At 52.7% G+C, this 20000-nt stretch overlaps 1 protein-coding gene across 1 annotated transcript in view; it reads left to right on the top strand.

The window, feature by feature from the left end:
- Positions 1–20000, top strand: part of LOC146972713 (neural-cadherin-like) — a 209237-nt gene that overhangs the window by 147787 nt on the left and 41450 nt on the right. The window contains exons 15-24 of the mRNA XM_085802145.1: positions 3313–3562; positions 4019–4146; positions 5306–5492; positions 7435–7578; positions 8302–8819; positions 8924–9395; positions 12272–12539; positions 12720–12910; positions 13026–13130; positions 13955–15818. Of these exons, the coding sequence (XP_085658271.1) occupies positions 3313–3562; positions 4019–4146; positions 5306–5492; positions 7435–7578; positions 8302–8819; positions 8924–9395; positions 12272–12539; positions 12720–12910; positions 13026–13130; positions 13955–15818 (4127 nt within the window). The remainder of the gene's footprint in view (positions 1–3312; positions 3563–4018; positions 4147–5305; positions 5493–7434; positions 7579–8301; positions 8820–8923; positions 9396–12271; positions 12540–12719; positions 12911–13025; positions 13131–13954; positions 15819–20000) is intronic.

The raw sequence follows: 20000 nt of genomic DNA, 5'->3' as shown, positions 1-20000 counted from the left end.
TGCTGCATTCACGGTCCCTGGGAAAAGGCAGCACTACAATTTTCATGCGTAACTGTGCAAAAGCTGCACTTTGGCGCATGTATTGTTTCTCAATGGCAATTTTAGGAAAACGCCTAGATATACACTTAGAAAAACATGTGTAAAATACTAATTTTTAGCAGGATTGTTATCAAATTTGAACTGGGGCCAGGTAAGGCTTCATGCTGTGGTCCCATTGTGTTTTCCAGCTAAAATTCTCAGCTACACTCATCTTCAGGCATCTGATTGCAACAAAAAAATTCAGGCGAGAATAAAAACATTCTAATTCAGTGTGCTCCAACTTAGATTACTCAATGATAATAGCACTTATAGTGATTATTTCAGTTTGGGGAAAAACTTCAGAGTGATACCTTTCAAAAGAGACCAAGCCCATCCATATTCTCCAAACAGTTCAAGAACAGCATTCAATTTACTTTGGGTACGCCTTGGATAGGCGAATATTACAGAATTTATAGGAGTGGTAAGAGGGTATCTCTGTGTCACTTTGAGCTCCTGTTATTGAAGCGATGACAACATCTGGTTCAAACAGTCGTTTATTAACCAGTCGTTTTACTGCTGTCTGAGCTCCTCGCCAAAATAAAAGACTCACACACACATGAATATATAGTTTATGTAGTTTTATATATAAAATAAAAGCACATGTGTGAAAATACCAAGCTTTTATTTTGAAAGGAATGTGTTGGTTTGTTGGTTTGTTTGTCAGTTGAGAGACTTTTAAATTGTGTCAAAGTCTCCGTGACGACACAGATCAGCTGAGCTCTGACTGTGTGTCATTGAAAGTCACCGTGAAATCTGATTGGCCGACGGCCGCCTCTCAGGTGTGCGCGGCGCTAATGTTTCCTCCACCGTGTCATTTCCTGTCGGCTGGTTGAGAGTCACCGTGACGCTTGTGAATGCCTCTCTCTCTCTCTCCCTCTCTCTCTCTCTCTCTCTCTCTCTCTCTCCCTCTCTCTCCCTCTCTCTCTCTCTCTCTCTCTCTCTCTCTCTCCCTCTCTCTCTCTCTCAGTGCTGTAGTCTATGTGATACTCAGTATACTCAGTATACCCACTGAAAATACATAAACCCCAACTTTTTCTGGAAATTTTACAACCTTTTCTTAGAATATTTTAACTTTTTTTTTTTTTTCAGAAATTTTGTCTCTTTATTAATTATTGTTTAACTTTTTTTTTTTTGGGGGGGGGGGGTTACCACTTTTCCTAGAATTAATTAAATAATAATTAATTAATTAAGTTAAATTTTAACAGTTTCTTCTCAATTTTTTTTTTATTATTTTTTTCCAAGACATGTTACCCCTTTTGTATTATTGTTTGCCCCTTTTTTTGAGAGAGAAATTTTGCCACATTTTTCTATAATTTTTTGCAAAATTTTACCTTTTTTTTTGAGGAATTTTACCACTTTCTTTCTAAAAAAATTTGCGAAATCTTACCACTTTTTTTCTAAAAAAAATTTGCGAAATCTTACTATTTTTTCTCAAAAAAAAAAAAAAATTACTTTTTTTTTTTTTTGGAAATTTTACCACTTTTTTCTAGAAATGTTTCAACTTTTTTGGAGAAATTTTACCACTTTTTTTCTAAAAAAAAATTTGCGAAATCTTACAACTTTTTCTAGAATTCTAAAAAAAACTTTTACAATTTTTTTTTTTTTTTTTTTTAGAAATTTACCACCACCGTTTACCACTTTTTTTCTAAAAAATCTTAAACCTTTTTTTGTTTATTTTATTTTTATTTTTTTAAATCTTACCACTGTTTTCTAGGGCTGTCAAACGATTAATTTTTCTAATCGCAATTAATCGCATTTTTTTCCATAGTTAACTCGCGATTAATCTCTATTAAAAATATTATATATGGCGCTTTGGACTTTCAACACTCCAAAGTGTTTTTTTGGAGAAATTGTACCACTTTTTTCCAGAAATTTCTCTAAAATCTTTCAAAAATGTATACACCTAATTTAAATGTACATTGATTGTTTGTGTATTTCTGGTGTTTGCTTCAACATTTTGTCCAATGGGGGTCCGTGGTCTAATTTGTGTCAATTTTGGGTCCTTGATGTAAAAAAAAAGTTTGAGAACCACCAGTGATACAAGTATGAACAGTTTACCCACCTATGAAGCAGTATACTATATATATATGTATTGCTGCGTTCGATTGCACTCGGAAATCGGAAAGATCCCGGTCGGAAAGTCCGACTTCCGAGGTAAATGCGTTTCATTGCGCAACCTCGGAAAACATGGCCGGCCACAGTAAGCTCATATCTTTCGAGCATCAAAAAGTAGCTGCTGCTGGGGAAGAACATTAGCTGCTTGGGGGAGAGAGAGAAATAGAAACGCCACTTCTGCTACACACAGTCTTGAACGCACCAGAGAGGGGAATCCTGCATGTGTCACAGCGAGCTGTGCAGATTCAACTCTTGCTGCAGTAGCGTGGAACTAGGCTATATTCCCTTTTCCACAACTTCTCCCTTCTAGGTTGGAAAATAAATAGCCTAAATAAATAAATACCTCTCGCGGTGTGCGACGCCATATTGCTGTGACGTAATTCCGACCGACTCGGGCTGCTTGGATCCCATCCGAGTTCCCGAGTCGGAGTTCCGACTTCAAGGGCCGTTCTATTGCATTTTTCCGAGATGGAGGTCGGATCTTTCCGAGTTCCGAGTGCAATCGAACGCAGCATAAATCCACCACTTTATTTTCCCATGATCCATTGCGCCACACCACAACAGAAGTCGGTTTTAGTAGCATTCTAGCTAGCGGCTAACTGGTAGCGTTAGCGGCTAACTGGTAGCGTTAGCCGCCGGTGTAGGCACCAAATGTGGGGGCTCTGGGCTGCCAAAACCGTTTTGACTAAATCTGATGTTTGTTAAGTCTATAAAACGAATTATTGAACAAACATTACTATTTCTGTGTCCACGTTTTTGTAATTAGTCATGGTTATCGTAGTTGTTAGCTTTGCTGCTGCTGACAGCTAACAACAGCAGCAGCTAAGCTAACTATCAGGACGTCAGCTGTTAAAACCCTCCCGTTGTGGGACACGACATGAAACTACTCCAGTTAGCTCAGTCATGTTGGAACTAGGATATCCGCTGGAAAAAATATTTTTTTCATGGGCCGTTTATTGAGTTATTTAAGACACTGCTAATGGCTAACAGCTAACGGTTAGCCCAGCTATGGTTAATCTAAAATGTAATGAATGGAGTGTCATGGCGACACCCAGCGTCGTTCTCAGGAAAGTGGTGGATACTACACCTCTGCCCTCTCTCCTTCTCTCCCTCCTTCAGACGGTGAAGGCGACGTCGGCGCTGGGCGACCCGCGGGTCACCTACAACCTGGAGGAGGGCCAGGTGGCGGAGACCAACATGCCGGTGCGGTTCTACATCAAACCCAACCGGGCCGACGGCTCCGCCTCCGTCCTGGTGGCCGAGAACCTCGACCACGAGGCCACGCGCTCCTTCACGCTCAGGGTTCGAGTCCAGAACGTGGCCGCCGTGCCGCTGGCGTCCTTCACCACCGTCTACGTCAACGTCACGGGTCAGGGAGGTTTCTCTTTCTCCTCCTCTAACTCCTCTTCTTCTCTTTCTCCTCCTCTCCTCCTCTTTCTCCTCCTCTTCTTCTCCTCCTCTTCTTCCTCTTCCACTCCTCTTCCTCCTCCTCTTCTCCTCCTCCTCCTCTTCTCCTCCTCTTCTTCCTCCTCTTCCCTTCATTTCCTCCTCCTTTTCCTCCTCCTCTTTCTTTTCTTCCCCCTCCTCTTCCTCCCTCCCCCTTCTCCTCCTCCTCCTCCCCCTCTTCCTCTTTCTCTTTCTGTCTGATTCTCTCCATCATCTCGTCCTTTTCTCTGTCAGTTTGACTCTTTGTGTTCTGATCCAGATCCTCACACAACAACAACAACAAACACACAGAGAAATAAATAACCCCCCTCCTCTCTCTCTCTCTCTCCCTCTCTCTCCCTCTCTCTCTCCCACACTCTCTCTCTCTCTCTCCCTCCAGACGTGAACGACAACGTTCCCTTCTTCCTCTCCTCCACCTACGAGGCGACGGTCCCTGAAGGAGCCGAGATCGGAACCTCGGTGGCTCAGGTGTCGGCCACCGACCTGGACTCTGGTCTGCACGGGAAGGTGAGAGGAGGAGGAGGAGGGGGGGGTTAGGGTTAGGAGGAGGAGGAGGAGAGAGGAACAGAGTGAGAGGAGGAGGAGGAGGAGAGGAGAGAGGAGGAGGAGTACTCGATTACTTTGTGTATTCTGTCCCTCCTCTGTTGCTCACCCTGAGGTTTCTCCATCTTTTCCCTGTTAAAAGGGTTTTCTATGGAGTTTTCCTCAGTGGATGTGAGGGTCTAAGGACAGAGGATGTGAAGCCCTTTGAGACAAACTGTTTGTAAAAACGGGCTATACAAATAAAATTGCCTTGCCTTGCCTTTACTTTCTGACTTATCGTAATCATTCCTCTTAATTTAATTTAAATTTAATTTATTGGTTTAAATATACAGAGACAATGCAGATTAATAAACATTAAAGCAGAAGTAAGTGATATATTTGTGTTAATTTAAGTCTTAAATAGTTCTATCTTCCAACAGCAATCACTTACATAGAGTGTTTGGACTGAAACACGGTCTGTCAGTCACTCTGCTCTGCTCTGAGCCCAGGAGAAAACTTTTCTCGTATCCTACAGTTTTTATCCAATGAGGAGAGAGAACGGTAAAAAGGGCTGTGTGTGCAGCCAAGGGACGCCGTGAATGTGGTGACGTAGGGACGAGGACTGTTATGGTGCGTTCAAGGCACCCCGTAACTCGTGTTTTTCCGACCTGTGAAGTCGTACCAGTTCGATCTGGTACGAGTTCACGGGTCAGAAGTTACGAGTGGCCGTTATAGTGACTTTCACAGGTAAAACAGGTCGGAGAAACACGAGTGGGTTGCCTGGAACGCTACAAAGTCGTAAGTTGTGACTTGAAGCTGTAACTTACGGTTTCAAAAGCCTGCCTGGAACGCAGCATTAGCCAAAACGACCAGATCGCTTACTTCTGCTTTAATGTTAACATGCTGGTTTAGCCAAGTTGGCTAATTTTCAACCGTAGCCTCTGGGGCAGGTGACTTGAGCACTACAATGATTAAAATGCATTAAAAAATAAACAAACACAAAACAGTACTATGCCTACTTATAAAGTACAGTATACAATACAATATATTACAATCTTCCCACTCTCTTCCTCTCTTCCCCTCCACCTTCTCCTCCTCTCCTCCTCCTCCTCCTGCTCCTCCTCCTCCTCCTGCTCCTCCTCAGGTGTCCTATGTCATCCTCAGAGATGAGAGCGGCGACTCCCAGTTCTTCGTCATCGACCCCCAGACCGGAGTCATCGTCAGCGGCGCCTCCTTCGACCGGGAGCAGAAGTCCTCCTACCTCATCGAGGTCCAGAGTCAGGACGGGACCGAGTCGGCCCGGCCGGGCCAGCAGGGCCAGCCCAACACCGGTAGCACACACACACACACACACACACACACACACACACTCTGACAAAATCTGTGTATCACTCGTTCATTTGCTTTTCAAAATAAAACTAAAAAAACGAAATAATGACTCGTTTTGTTCCCAGAACCAATATAAGGAAACGGATAACGGCTCATTTTACGGTTTCCGATTTTGTGCACATATGGAAAATGTAAAAAAAACGGATAGGCTAATGGGTAGAGCCACCGACGGAAACAAAATATTGAGTGGTGAATTTGTTTTGTCAGTAAAAACAAAACGAGAAATTGAGCCTAATTTGTGATTTTGTTGTTTTTTTTTACCCAAAATTGAAAAAATCGACCTGCTTCTGTTTTTTGATGTGTCAATTGTATTAAAAAATCAAACTGTTAATCCAGAAAAGCACGTAATTTTAATGAGAACAACAGTAACGGACGATAGTTTATTCACGTCACTATAAGGGCCGTGATATACTTGCTGTAAACTACGCGAACGCGAGCTGCCACGCGTATCCCGCGTCGCGTCACCTCGCGTCGATATGTGCGTTCGGTCGCAGCCGACGCATCAAACGGACGCAGGATACGCGTGGCAGCCATGATGCGCTCCCGTTCGCGTAGTTTACAGCAAGTATAACGAGGGCTAAACACCGTTTAGACTAATCTGATGTTTATAGAGTCTATGAAACTGTGTGCACGTTTTTGTAATTATTAGTCATGGTTATCCTAGATTAGCTGGGCTAGCCGTTAGCTGTTAGCCGTTAGCGGTGTCTTTAATAACTCCGTAAACAATAAACGGTCCAAAGTAAAATGAAATAAAAATTTTCCAGCAGATATCTTAGTTACAACATGACTGAGCTAACTGGAGTAGTTTCATGTCGTGTCCGACAACGGGAGGGTTTTAATAGATGACGTCCTGATGTTAGCTTAGCTGCTGCTGTTAGCAGATAACAGCAGCAGCTATAGGCCTAGTGACGTGAAAATGTGACATGTAGCCTAGCTAAACTGTCATCCGTCACTATTGTTCTCATTAAAATGACATGCTTGGTTCTGGTTCACACGACTTGCATAAAATCTAAATATGCAAATTTAACCGTTATCCTATATTTCAGTGGTTCTCAACCTTTTGTACATCAAGGACCCCTACATTGACACAAATTAGACCACGGACCCCCCAAGTAAACACCAGAAATACACAAATATTTGTTCTGAGACTGAAGAACATTACTTTCTTATACTTTTAAATTAGGGAAATATTATAGAGAAATTTCTGGAAAAGTGGTCCAATTTCTCCCCAAAAAATTAAACATTTCTAGGAAGAAGTGGTTAAAATTTCTCGTAAAAAAATGTTCAAAATAAAAATAAAAAAGTAAAAATTTTCTAGAAAAAAGTGGTAAGATTTCTAAAACAAAAAAGTTTTTAAAAAATCTAGAAAAAGTGGTAAAATTAAAAAAAAAAACTTCTAGAAAAAAGTGGTAAAATTTCTCGTAAAACAATGTTCAAAGTAAGAAAGTAAAAATTTTCTAGAAAAAAGAGGTAAAATTTCTAAAACAAAAAAGTTAAAAAAAAATCTAGAAAAAGTGGTAAAATTAAGAAAAAAAAAAAAAACTTCCAGAAAAAAGTGGTACATTTTCAAGAAATAAATTGGGGACCCCCTTCAGATCTCTCAAGTACCCCTAGGGGTCCCCGGACCCCAGGTTGAGAACCACTGCTATATTTGTTTTCTGTTTTCCATTTGTGCACAAAATCGGAAATCAGAAAAATGAGTCTAGTCTTTTTCCGTTTTTTTCATTTTGGTTCCGGAAGCAAATATTGAAAAAATGAGTCATTATTAGTTTTTTTTTTTAGTTTTGGTTTTATTTTGAAAAACAATGAATGAATGATACCCGGATTCTGACACACACACTCGGACACACACACTCGGTAACCTTGGTGACTCCGCCCCCTCAGACACGGCGTACGTGAGGATCTTCGTGACGGACGTGAACGACAACGCTCCGTCGTTCTCTCAGCCGGTGTACGAGGTCAGCGTGGAGGAGGACAAGGAGGTGGGCTTCGTCATCATCACCGTCACCGCTAACGACGAGGACGAAGGTGAGCAGCTGCTTCCTGTTTCCTCTCCTTTTGTTTCCCCTCTTTCCTTTTCTGTTCTTCTCTTCCCTTTCTTCTTCTTCCTCCTCTGCTCCTTCTATATTCTCCTTCCTTTCCTCATCTTCTTTTGTTTCCTTTCTCCCTCTGTTCTTTCTTTCTTTCTTTCTTTCCCTCCTCTCTCCTCCTCTTCTTTCCTCTCCTCTCCCCTCCTCCTCTCTCCTCCTCTCCTCTCCCTTCAATCTTCTCCTTTCCTCCTCTCCTCTCCCCCTTCCTCCTCTCCTCTCTTCTCCTCCTCTCCCCTCCTCTCCTCTCGCCCTTCCTCCTCTCCTATCCTACTCCCCTCCCCTCCTCCTCTTCTCTCCTCTCCTCTCCTCTCCTCCTCCTCCTCCTCCTCTCCTCTCCTCTCCTCTCCTCTCCTCTCCTCCTCCTCCTCCTCCTCTCCTCTCCTCTCCTCTCCTCCTCTCCTCTCCTCCTCTCCCTTCTCCTCTCCTCTCCTCTCCTCTCCCCTCATCTCCCCCTTCCTCCTCTCATCTCCTCTCCCCTTCCTCCTCTTCCTCTCCTCTCCTCTCCTCTCCTCTCCTCTCCTCTCCCCTTTCTTTCGGGGTGCATGCTGGGAGTGTGTGTGCTGCGGAGTGAGTCCTGAGTGAGAGTGGCTGGTGGTGAGTTTTCGGTGGTTTTCAAACTTTTTCTTCTGGTTTCTGACTGTGCTGGATGGTTGCATTGTAGGTTTTGTGACAGTTATTGTGTTAGTGGGCTCGGGGTCGGTGTCCCCGGCGGGGATGGCGTCCTCGAGGAGGACGCCGTCTCTCTCCATCCGACACGCGGTTCGGGTCCAGCCCGAGCCGTCGGTGCCGGTGGAGGAGGTTCTGCTGGCGGCAGGAGAGCGCGTGGGGCATGAGAACCTGAGCTACGCCTCCAGGCTAAACCGGAGTGTGGTGGTGTTTCTGAAGGAGGAGAGGTTTGTGGCGGAGCTGATAGCGAGCGGCGTCACGCTGAACGGGGTTTACCTGCAGGTCTCGCCGCTCGCTGCGCCCTCCACCCGGGTCATTGTGTCAGGTGTTCCCCCGTTTATCCCGGACGAGCTGCTGGAGGAGCAGCTGCTGCGCTTTGGGAAGCTGGCGAGCGGGTTTAAGACGGTGGGTTTGGGCTGTAAGGATGAGAAACTGAAGCATGTGCAGTCCTTTAGGAGGCAGGTGTTTATGTTCCTCACGTGTCCGTCTCAGACGCTGGAGGTTTCATTCAGGGTCAGACATGAGGAGGGACATTACATGGTGTACGCCAGCACTGGTAGAATGAAATGTTTTGAGTGTGGAGATGTGGGCCACAAGCGGACTGCGTGTCCTCGCAGGGCGGCCGAGGCGCGCCCCGGGCCCGCGCGGCAGGCGACGCCGCTGCGGAGGACGCGGCAGACACCGCGGCTCCGGGGGAGGGCGATGCCCCCCCGCCGGACGCAGCCGATGGCACGGAGGAGCAGAGCGGGCAGGGGGAGAGTCAGGCTGGGGAACAGGAGGCCGAGACAGGCGGGGAAGCAGGGAATGAAGACAGGACAGCAGCTGCAGCAGCTGCAGCAGCTGCAGCAGCGGAGGGACAGGGAGGAGCAGAGGAGGTGAATGGAGAGGGTTCAGGAGGCAGCAGAGGACAGACAGCTTCATCTGAACACAGTCAGGCTGCTGCAGACGGAGACTCAGGTGCAGTGGAGGGGGATGAGGATATGGACTTTGAGACCGACTCTGACTGTGTCTCTGTGGCAGATTCCCAGTCAGGGGGTGGAGATCTGTACACGCTGGAGGACATTAACCTGTTCCTCGATGAGACCTTTGGTAAGTCTGTGAAAGTGGCTGATCATTTTCCTGATGTTCAGAAGTTCATTAGGAGTGTGTCGACTCTACAGAGGGTTGTTGGCTTGGACTTGTTGGATGAGAAGAAACGTTTTCGGTTAAAGAAACACTTGACAGGGCTCAGGAAGTGATTAGGGCAAACAGAGGAAAGGTTCAAAAAGGCGAAAAATTCGTACGAAAAATGATGATGATTGTGTTTGCACCTGGTGGTCCTTCTCTTACTGTCTCTATTTTCCTGTCTCCATCGTTCTCTCCATCAGTTTAAGATGCACCAGGTGAGGTGTAGGCTCGTTTAAACATCTAACGGGGGGGAGGAGTCAACAGGAGGAGGGCGGTTATTTCAGAAATGAATCACAACAGAAAAAATTGAATATTATTTTTCTTCAGGAAACACACAGAGATGTAGGGAATGAGAACAGACTGGGGTTGTGTGGTGGCAGGGGCAGTATGTTTGTCTCATGGGACAAACTTATCTGCCGGTGTTGGCCGTCCTTTTTTCTCCAGGGCTGAACAATCCACCATCCTGTCCCACCACAGAGATAGAGGACAGGCAGGGCTGTAGCACGTCAGAGCAGAATATACAGGACATCTCCTTCTGCTTTGTTTAATACTTTATGCTCCGAACCAGGGCGCACACAGCCTGATTTTTCCACGTCCAGTAAACAGATTTCCTTGCAGCAGTGTGATCAGAGGGAAATGTGTTGGTGATGGGGGGGGGGGCGACTGGAATTGGTACAACAGATTTCCCAGTAGACAGGACAGGGAGGAGCCTCACCTGCAGTCGTCAGCTTTAGTGTCACGGGTGGTTTCAGAGTCAGGGGCACTGGTGGATGTGTGGGAGGCTCAAAACATCCTCAGGCGAGGCAGTATACCTGGGTAAGGGTGGTCGATGGAGGGTGAGGGCAGCCAGGCTGGACAGGCTTACATCAGCACCATGGCATACAGCAACAGGCTACTGAGCAGCCACAGTCTCCCAGTAGGTTTCACCGACCATCATCTAGTTCACGGTAGAGTTTCACAGCTCACCAACCACCAGAGGCAGCTCCTACTTGGCACTTTCACTGTGAGGCTGTTCCAGGACCAAGTTTTCTGTCAGCCTTTTCAGTCCTTTTGGGGAACATGGCGGGGGACAGGCAAAGCGGGATTTTGTGTCTCTGAGTCCATTGGTGGGAGGTGGGAAAGGCTCACATTCGGGTTGTCTGTGCAGCAATAACAAGTCATTCCACTGCAACAGTCCAGGAGAGTTCAGTAGGACCTAGAAAAAGAAATTGGGGATTTGGAGAAACAGTGTTCCTTACACTGGCAGCCAGCCACAGACAGCAGCAGACTCCCATCTTAAAAAAGCAGGAACTAGGGTCTTTCATGCAGGAGAGGGTTAAAGGGGCCCTGGTCAGTCTCGCTGGCTTATAAATATTAGAGACATGGCATGGCTCCCCACTTCCTTGTTTCTTTAATTTGGAGAGGTTCTGTGTCGCAGACCAAGCAGAATGGTCGGGCTCCGCCTCCCTGATGGCTCGTTTATCCTCGGACCCAGTGAAGATGAGGCAGCATGCGGTGGATTTTTTACAGCGCCCTCTACAGGAAGGGAGGACTGTACCAGAGAGTGTGTGACGAGCTGCTGCAGGACCTCCCTCAGCTGACGTCTGGGGACCGAGGCGTGCTTGGCGGCTGACGGTCTCTCTTGGAGGAGCTCACACGCTGCTGGGGGCTCAGATGGAGCTGTCTGGTCGGTCGCTCCTGGACTGGACGGACTACCCCGGCAGGATTTTTATAAACATTTTTGGAGGTGTCCTTGGAACTGACCAGTGTGAGGTGCTGCGAGAGGCCTCTCAGAACCGGCAATCTTACCAACATCATGCAGGCTTGCAGTCCTCTCACTGCTGCCGACGAAAGAGGCGATCTGCGGTGCTGGAGAACTGGAGACCGGTTTTGCGTGGTTATGCACTGACTACAAACTTTTATCCAAAGTGCTTGGCAAAACAGACCTTTAAGGGTGTGAAGGAATAATAATCCACAGGGGACCAGTCATACTGTGTACCGACCGAAACCATTACTGACAATCTTTTTCTGTGAGAGACTTACTGGACCATTTGTAGATTTGTGCAGCACATGGTTGCTGGTATGATCTCTTTAGATCAGGAGAAAGCGTTTGATCGAATTTGATCACGGTGTTTTGCTTGTTTTCCACGTTAAGAGCTTTTGGTTTTGGAGATGTTTTGTTTCACTGTTGAGTTTGGTTTGTATAGTGAAGCTGTTGTAGGTCAAGGTTGGTGTGGTCCATGTGGGGAGGGGGGGCCCTGAGCTGTCCCAGTGCAGGTACAGAGGGCATTAGGCAGGGGTGTCCGCACTCTCTGGCCAGCTGTACTCTGTGGCCATTGAGCCCCTTCTGGCCAAAGTTGAGATCGAGGCTGTCTGGGATCAGTTTGCCGGGTTTGCTTCACCGGCCCCCGCTGGTGGTTCGGCCTATGCTGATGACGTTAATGATTATGATGTTCGGGAACCAGGGAGATGTGTCCTTTTTTAACCTCAGGCCTTGGATCTTTTCAGCAAAGCTGCTTCAGCAAGGGGTAAATTGGGGGAAAAAGTGAGGCTTTGCAGGTGGGGGTCGTTGGGGGGAAACAGCGGCACCGGTAGTTACCGGGGAAACCTGAGCTGGGGAAGGCCAGGGGCATGAAGGTGCTGGGGGTGGTTTCTGGGGAGTGAGGAGGGTTCAGAAGAAGATCTGGGAGGGTGTGATGGAGAAAGTGTGTGCCAGACCTGTCTAAGTGGAAATGGGTTGGCTCCCTCAGCTCTCCCTACAGGGGACACGCGTCCTGATTGTCAATCACTTGGTTGCCTCGACCCTTTGGCACAAATAGCTGAGGGTCTTGCAGCCACCGAGGGGCCTGGGTCGACGGCATCCGAGGCCAGAACGGTGGATTTCTTCTGGGTCGGGGGACACCCACTGGCTGTAGATCAGCGGCTGCATGCACCTGCCGGGTACATGAGGGTGGGACAGGGCCGGTCAAACATCGCAGCACGGGTCGCGGCTTTCAGCTGCAGACGGCCCAGAGATCTCCTGTACAGCTTTGGTCTGCCGTGGCTGGACACAGCCTGCCTGCGTGCTGAGGAAGGCCGGTCGTCTCGGTACGATAAACACTCTTGTTTGCGGCTGTGAGCATCAGCTCAGTGGACTTACAATGGTTTAACATCGTTTTTTACCAGTCGGTGCTAACCGGAGGCGGCGCAGGTCTTCACATTCCAGCGGAAGGCTGCAGTAAACACCGGGGAATGTGGCTCTTCGAAGAGCCGCCTGCTGTGGACCAGCTTCCTCACCTCGGGGGTCCTGTCCGCCCGACAGCCTCAGGATCCGACGGAGGGAGGCCGGCTGCCTGAAGCTGGGTACAGCTCTAAGGATCCCCCAGTCACTCCCCCACCTAGGCCAGAGCGACTGAGCTTTGAGGTCCAGCAGAGTGCTGCACAGCTGGTGGCCGAGGTCTGTGGGTCCCCTGCCGGAGGTTTCTTAGGGGGGTTGTGAAGGACCGGACTGTTCTGGACCAGTGGATAGCGACAAGCATGAGTACGGTGTTTCCAGCCCTGATGGTTTCTCCTTTTTTCTCTGCGGTTGGCCAGTGGCAGTGGAGGAGGAGGACCTGCCTGCGATTCTCGAAAGACCCCACGCTGGGAGACCTGGAAGTCTCCTGGGGGAGAAGGGAGGCGTAGAACATCGGTGTGAAGGTGGCAGGCCTGCGCTCTTCTGGCCGAGTTGAATGGTGTCGAGGTTGGACTGGAGTTTTGTGGCAGGGGCTCTCTCCAGGAGGTGTGTGGCGGTCCTGTAACACACCCCCAGTTGAAAAACGGACGGGCAGAAAAACCTCCGGTGGAGGAATTGTACATTGGGGCCCTAGCTACAAACAGGTTATCGGGCACCCCGTGATCCTAGCACGCGGGGTTGAAGTTGTTCCTTCTGCTCCGACCTGAGGACGTTACAACACCGGGTTGTCCAGGACCCAGACTGGACACTTCTGTTCAGGCTGCTGCAGGGGCTGGGTTCAGGGGTTAGGGGAGCACTTCACTTCCTGGTCCTATACATCTACGGGCCACGCTACTCTGCACAGGAAGAAGGCAAACACACACACACATCAACGTACATCGCAGGAGTTTTAGCGAAGTTAGGGTCACTTGAAAACGCTAAGAAAAGGGGCGGGGTCAGGGGTCACCCCCCCCCCCCTGGAGGTGGTGGCTCTGGAGACGGGGCTGCTGGCAGCTCGGCTGAGCGCGTGAGTTCAGCTTCTACGACCAGGCTGACGGAACCAAAAGAGAGGGTTGTTGGTGAAGTCCTGGCGGGTAAATGGGTGTTTGGGGTGTCGGCCAGGAGGACTCACTAGGCCTGAGTTTCTTGAGGCGTTTGGGCGTCGGTGTGTCGGCAGTGTGCTCAGGGGATGCCAGGGTGCCGGGGGGGCGAGGGGGGATATGATTGTGGAGAGGAGGGGTGTGGACAAAGGACAGACTGAGAATAAAAGTTTGGTGTTGGTAAAAAGCTAAAAAATCTCCTCCTCGAGTCCCCCCCATGCCGACCGCGCCGCCGTCCGCGCCGCGCGGCGCCTCGCCTATCTCCGCGCCCTCGGCGCGCCGCTCCGCGCCGCGCCGCCGCGCCCGCCGCGAGGGCCCATTCCGCGCCGCGCCCGCCGCGCGCCGCGCCGCCTCCGGCCTCCGCTCCTCGCCGCTGCCTCGCCGCGCACTCGCCTCGCCGCTTGCCGGGCCGCCGCCGCCGAGCCGCGCGACGCGCCCCCCGCCCCTCCGCGCCTCTCGCGCGCGCCGCGCCGCGCCGCTCCGCGCCCTCGTCCGCTCCGCGCCGCGCCGCGCGCGGCCTCCTCCGCCTCTCCGCTCGGCTCTCCCCGCCCCGCCTCGCCGACTCCGCGCCGTGCGCCGCGACGCGGGCCTCCGGTGCGCCCCCTTCGGCCGCTGCCGCGCCTCGACGCTCCTCTGCCCCGCCCCGCCCGCGCCGCTCCGAGCGCGACGCCTCTCCTCTCCGCTCCGCTCCGCGTCCGCGCTGCGCCTCATCCTCTCCCCGCCCCGCCTCCGCTCCAGTCGGGCCGCCGTCCGCCTCGCCCTCGCCGCGCCGGTCGCTCCGAGGCCCGGTCCGCGTGCTCCTCTCCGTCTCCTCCGCGCACGCTCTCCGCGCCCCCGTTCCTCCGCGGGCTCTCTCCTCTCCTCGACGCGGGGTCCTCTCGCTCCGCGCTTCCGCGCGCGCTACTCTCCGCCGCGCCGCGTCCCCGCGCCCCCCGCGCGCCGCCCGCGCCGCGGCCCCGCCCCCCGCCTCGGCCGCGCGACGCCCGGAGCTCCTCTCGGCCGGCCCGCCGCCGCGCTCCTCTCCTCTCCGCTCCTCGACGCCCGCTCCCATCCCCTCTCCTCCGCCCCCGCGGCGCCCGCGCGTACGGCTCCAGCTTCTCGCCGCGCCTCGTCGTCTCTCCGCCCCTCCTCCGAGTCCTCTGCTCCTCCGCCGCCTCGGCTCGCCCTCGGCCGCGCTCGCCCCCGCGGCGCCCTCCCGGGCCTCCGCGCCTATTATCCACTCCCCTCCGCGCCCTCGGGCCTTCCTCCGCATCCCTCGCCCCGCCCTCCGCGCCGCCCGCCGCTCCCGGCCGCCCCTGCCGCCTGGGCCGGGCCGCGCCGCAGCCGCTCGGCGTCTTCCCGCCGCCGCCTCCATCCCCGCCTCTCCCCTCCTGCGGCACTCTGCCGCGCCGCTCGCCCGCCGCCCCGCTTAATCCTCATCCGCGCCTCGCCGCGCCGCGCCCGCGCCGCGCCGGCGCCTCTCCGCGTCCCCGCCTCGCCTCCTCCGCCGCCTCCTCGCAATCCGCGTCTTTCGGTCCTTCTCGCGCGCCGCGCGCGCCGCGCCCCGTCCCCGAGCCGCCCTCCGCCCCGCGGCAGTCGGCCTCTCCTCCCCTACGCCCTCGGCTTCGCGCCGCTCCTCCGCGCCGCGCCTCGCCGGCTCTGCCCCCGTCCTGCGCCGCGCCGCGCCGCTTTACCCTCCGCTCTCCGCTCGCCCCTGTCTCTTCCGCGACCTTCCTCCGCGTCCTCGCCGGCGCCGCGTGCGTCTCCTGCTCCGCGCCTGTATCCCAGCCTCGAGCCCCGCCGCTCCTTCCTCCGCCTCCTCCTCGCCGCTCTGCGCGTGCTCCTCCCCTCTCCTCTCCTCTCCTCCCCTACTCCGTCGTTCTCCTCCTCCTCCGTCAATCGCGTCTCCGTCTCCTGTCTCATCCCCCTGCTCCTCGCCTCTCTCCCCTACTCTTGGGCCTCCGCCGTCCTCCTCTCCTGCTCCTCGCCGCTCCCCGCCTCTGCCTCCTCCTCCTCCGCCCGCTCCTCTCTTCTCGGCTCCTCGCCTCGTTCCTCTGCCGTCGCCATCCCCTACTCCTGCTTTCTCCTCCGCCCGTCCGCCTCCTCTCCGCTCCTTCTCGTCCCTCCTCTCCGCGCCCGTGTCCTCCTCTCTATCCTCCGCTCCTCTCCCCCTTCCTCCCATATCCGTCCTCTCCCCTCCTCTCCCCGCCGCTCCTCTTCTCGCCTCGCCTCTCATCTCCCTCCCCTCCTCCTTCTCCTCTCCTCTCCCTCTTCCGCTCCTCCCCTACTCCGCTTCTTATCCTCCTCCTCCTCTCCTCTCCTCTCCCTTGTCGCAGTCCCCTCCTCGCTCCGCTCCCGTGTCCTCCTCTCCTTATCCTCCCTCTCGTCTCCCCCTTCCTCCGCGCTCCTTCGCCCCTCCCTCCTCTCCTCCCCTGCCTCTCCCTTCCTCCCTTCATCCTTTCCTGTCCGTCGCCGCGTCCCTCCAGCGCTCTCCTTCGCCTCTCCGTCTCCTCTCTCTCCCCTCAATCCTCTCCTCTCCTTCCTCTCTCTGCCTCCTCTCCTTCCTCCCTCTGCCTCCTCTCCTTCCTCCCTCCGCGGCCTGCTCTCCTCTCCTCTCCCACCTCTCCCTTATCCTCTTCTCCTCCTCCTCCTCTGTCTTCTCTGTCTCTTCTCTCCCCTCCTTCCCTCCCTCGTACTCTCTCCTCTCCTCTCCCCTACGCCCTTCTCCTCCTCCTGTCGCCGCCGCGCCTCTGCATAGTCGCCGTCGCCTTGCGCCGCCCCTGCCCTCCTCGCCCCCGTTCCTCCTCTGCCTCTCCTCTCCTCCTCTCCTCTCCTCCTCTCCTCTCCTCCTCTCCTCTCCTCTCCTCTCCACTCCTCTCCTCTCTCCCTTCCTCCTCCTCCTCCTCCTCTCCCCTCCTCTCCTCTCCTCTCCTCTCCCCTCACCATTCCCTTCCTCCTTCATTCGCCTCTCCCGTGCCTCCTCTTCCTCTCCTCTCCCTCGCCCTCTCCTCTCCTCTCCTCTCCCCTCTCCTCCTCTTCTCCACCGCCTCTCCATCTCTTCCTCCTCTCTCATCTCCTTCCTCATCTCCTCTCCTTCTCTTCCTTTCCGCTCTCGCCTCTCCTGCCCTTCCTCCCTCCTCCTCCTCCTCCCCTCCCCTCCTTCCTCTCCTCTCCTCTCCTTGCACTTCTCCTCTCCGCTCCTCTCTCTCCTTCCTCCCCTCCTCCTCTCTCTCTTCTCCTTTCTACCTCTCCTCTCCGTCCTCTCCCCTCTCCTCCTTTCCCCTATCTCCCATCTCGTTCCTCCTCTTCCCCTCCCTCTCCTTCCGCTCCTCTCCTCCCTCTCCGCTCTTCTTTCTCCCCCCTCCTCCTCTCCTCGCATCCTCTTCCTCCTCTCCTGCGTCCGCCTCTCCTCCTTTGTCCCTCTCTCCTCTCCTCTCCGCTCCCTTCCTTCCTCTCCTCCCCCATCTGCGCCCCTCGCCTCTCCTCTCCTCTCCGCTCCCTTCCCCTTTCCCCCTCCTCCTCTCCCCCTCTCCTTCTCCCGCTCCTCTTCGCTCTCCTTCCAATCTTATCCTATCTTCCGCCCCTTCCTCTCCTCTCCCCTCCCCTCCTCCTCTCCTCTTCCTCTGCCTCTCCTCTTCCTCCTCTTCCTCCTCCCTCCTCCTCTCCTCTCCTCTCCTCTCCTCTCCGCGCACTCTCCTCTCCCCTGTCTCACTCCTGCTCCTCTCCCCTCCTCCTCCTCCTCCGCACGCGCCTCCGCTCCTCTCCTCCTCTCCTCTCCTCTCTCCTCCTCCTCCTCCTCTCCTCTCCTCTCCTCTTCTCTCCTCCCCTCCTCTCCTCTTCTCTCCTCTCCTCTCCTCTCCTCCCCTTCCTCCTTTCCTTTCCTCTCTCCTCCTCTCCTCTCCTCTCCCCTCTTCCCCTCTCCTCCTCTCCTCCTCTCCTCTCCTCCTCCTCTCCTCCCTGTCGCAGCTCATTAGCGAGTGCTGTTTCTCCCTCGAGGTCGACAGTTTTGATGTTTGTCTCTCTGTTTGTGTTTGTCCCTCGTTTCTCTTCCTCCTCCGCTCTGAACCAATCAGCAGCAGGAGGCGCAGAAATGAGAAGAAGGAGAAGAAATATCTCTCTCTTTCTTTCTTTCTTTCTTAATGACGTCTGTTGACTCGAGGCCTCCTCCCTTTTCTTCTCTGACAGAGGAGAGTGACGACTGATTATATTTTATTTTCTGTGTTTTAATCTTTAACCTTTATATTTTCTCTCCTCCTACGTTCACTCGCTCTCAGGAGATTCACACAAACTTCCTCTCGTCGTTTTTCATCCCTTCACCAAAACTTTTTTTACTCCCCCACTCCCTCTCTGATTGAAGGGAGAGGAGAGGAGAGGAGAGGAGAGGAGAGGAGAGGAGGAGGAGAGGAAGAGGAGGAGGAGAGGAGAGGAGGAGGAGAGGAAGAGGAAGAGGAGGGGAGAGGAGGAGGAGGACGGAGGAGGAGAGGAGGGGAGAGGGGGGGAGAGGAGAGGAGAGGAAGAGGAGAAGGAGAGGAGGGGGAAGGAGAGGAAGAAGAGAGGAAGAGGAGAAGAGAGGAGAAGGAGGGACGGGCGGGCACAGGAGAGGAGGAGGACAGAGGAGAGGAGAGGTGGAGGACCAGAGGAGAGGAGAGGAGTGACGGCCGGGAATAGGATCGGAGAGGAGAGGAGAGGAGGAAGGGAAGAGGCAGAGGAGAGGCGAGGAGGAAGCAGAGAAGGCACGCGGAGAGGAGAGGTAGGAGGGGACCAATTAAGATTAGCGGTAGAGGAGCGGAGAGGATGGAGAAGCAGGACGAGTGAGCTGCGGAGGTAGGCGAAGAGGAAAGTAGGGGAGAAAGAAAGGAGAAGATTGAAGGAGGAGGAGAGGAGAGGAGTGAAAAGGATAGAACTGTTAGGAACGTAGCAGGGTGAGGAGAGGAGGAAGAAGGAAGGCGGAGAGGAGGGATGAGAGGAAGCGGCGAAGTAGGCGGAAGAAAGGAGAGGAGGAGGTAAGGGAAGGAGCAGAGGATGGAAGAAAGAGAGAAGATTAAGAAGTGGAGCAGGAGAGGAGAGGAGGAGAAGAAGGAGAAGAAATCTCTCTCTCTCTCTCTTTTTCTTTCTTAATGACGTCTGTTGACTCGAGGCCTTCTCCCTTTTCTTCTCTGACAGAGGAGAGTGACGACTGATTATATTTTATTTTCTGTGTTTTAATCTTTAAGACCTTTAATATTTTCTTACTCTCTAGTTACACCACTCGCTCTCAGGAGATTCACACAAACTTCCTCTCCTCGTTTTTCATCCCTACAACAAAACTTTTTTTTACTCCCCCACTCCCTCTCTCGTAGTTTGATCAGGTTTCAGAATCTAGTTGATTTTTTTTCCCTACTCCATCGGTTTTAAAAATAGAAACGAGCAGCAGCTTCGGCTTCGCTAAACAAAACAATAAAAAGCGCGATCGTCTGACTCAGCGAATAAAAAGACAAATAAATAAGTTTTTTAGAACGAGCGCCATGTTTCCTCTTCTCCGTCCTCTGTGCTTTTATTTTGACGGGGCTGTGGCATCCGTGAGCACAACTACACTAAACCGTTCAGACCGTATCACTCCTAGTTACCAACCATCTTCCTCTCCTGTTGTTTCTTCTCCTCCTCTCCTCTTTCCCCCTCTCTCCTTCTCTTCTTGTCTTCCCTATCTTCTCATACTCCTTCTCTCCTCCTCTCCTCTCCTCTCCTCTCCTCTCTTTTCCTATTTTGTTCCTCCTCTCCTCTTCCTCTCCTCTCCTCTCTTTTCCTCTCATCTCTCCTCTCCCCTTCCTCCTCTCCTCTCCTCTCTTTTCCTCTGTTATTCCTCCTCTCCTCTTCCTCTCCTCTCCTCTCTTTTCCTCTGTTATTTCTCCTCTTCCTCTTCCCTCCCCGCTCCTCTTTTCCTTATCCTCTGTTATTTCTCCTCTTCCTCTCCTCTCCTCTCTTTTCCTCTTTTATTCCTCCTCTCCTCTTCCTCTCTTTTCCTCTTTTATTCCTCCTCTCCTCTCCTCTTCTTTCCTCTTCTTTCCTCTCCTCTCCTCCCCCTCTCCTCCTCGTACTTCTTTCCTCCCCCTCTCCTCTCTCCTCTCCTCTCCTCTCCTCTCCTCCCCTCCTCTCCTCTCCTCTCCTCTCCTCTCCTCTCTCCTCTCCTCTCATCTCCTTCTATCCTCTCCTCCTCTCTCTCTCTCCTCCCCCCTCCCTCCCCTCCAACTTCTTTCCTCCCCTCCTCTCTCTCCTCTTCTACTTCCTTCTCCCCCCCCC

Source organism: Trachurus japonicus, chromosome 16 (genome assembly GCF_045865225.1).
Source record: "Trachurus japonicus isolate A0001 chromosome 16, Traja_1.0".
Taxonomy (NCBI): Eukaryota; Metazoa; Chordata; class Actinopteri; order Carangiformes; family Carangidae; genus Trachurus; species Trachurus japonicus.
This window is presented reverse-complemented; position numbering and strand designations above follow the sequence as displayed.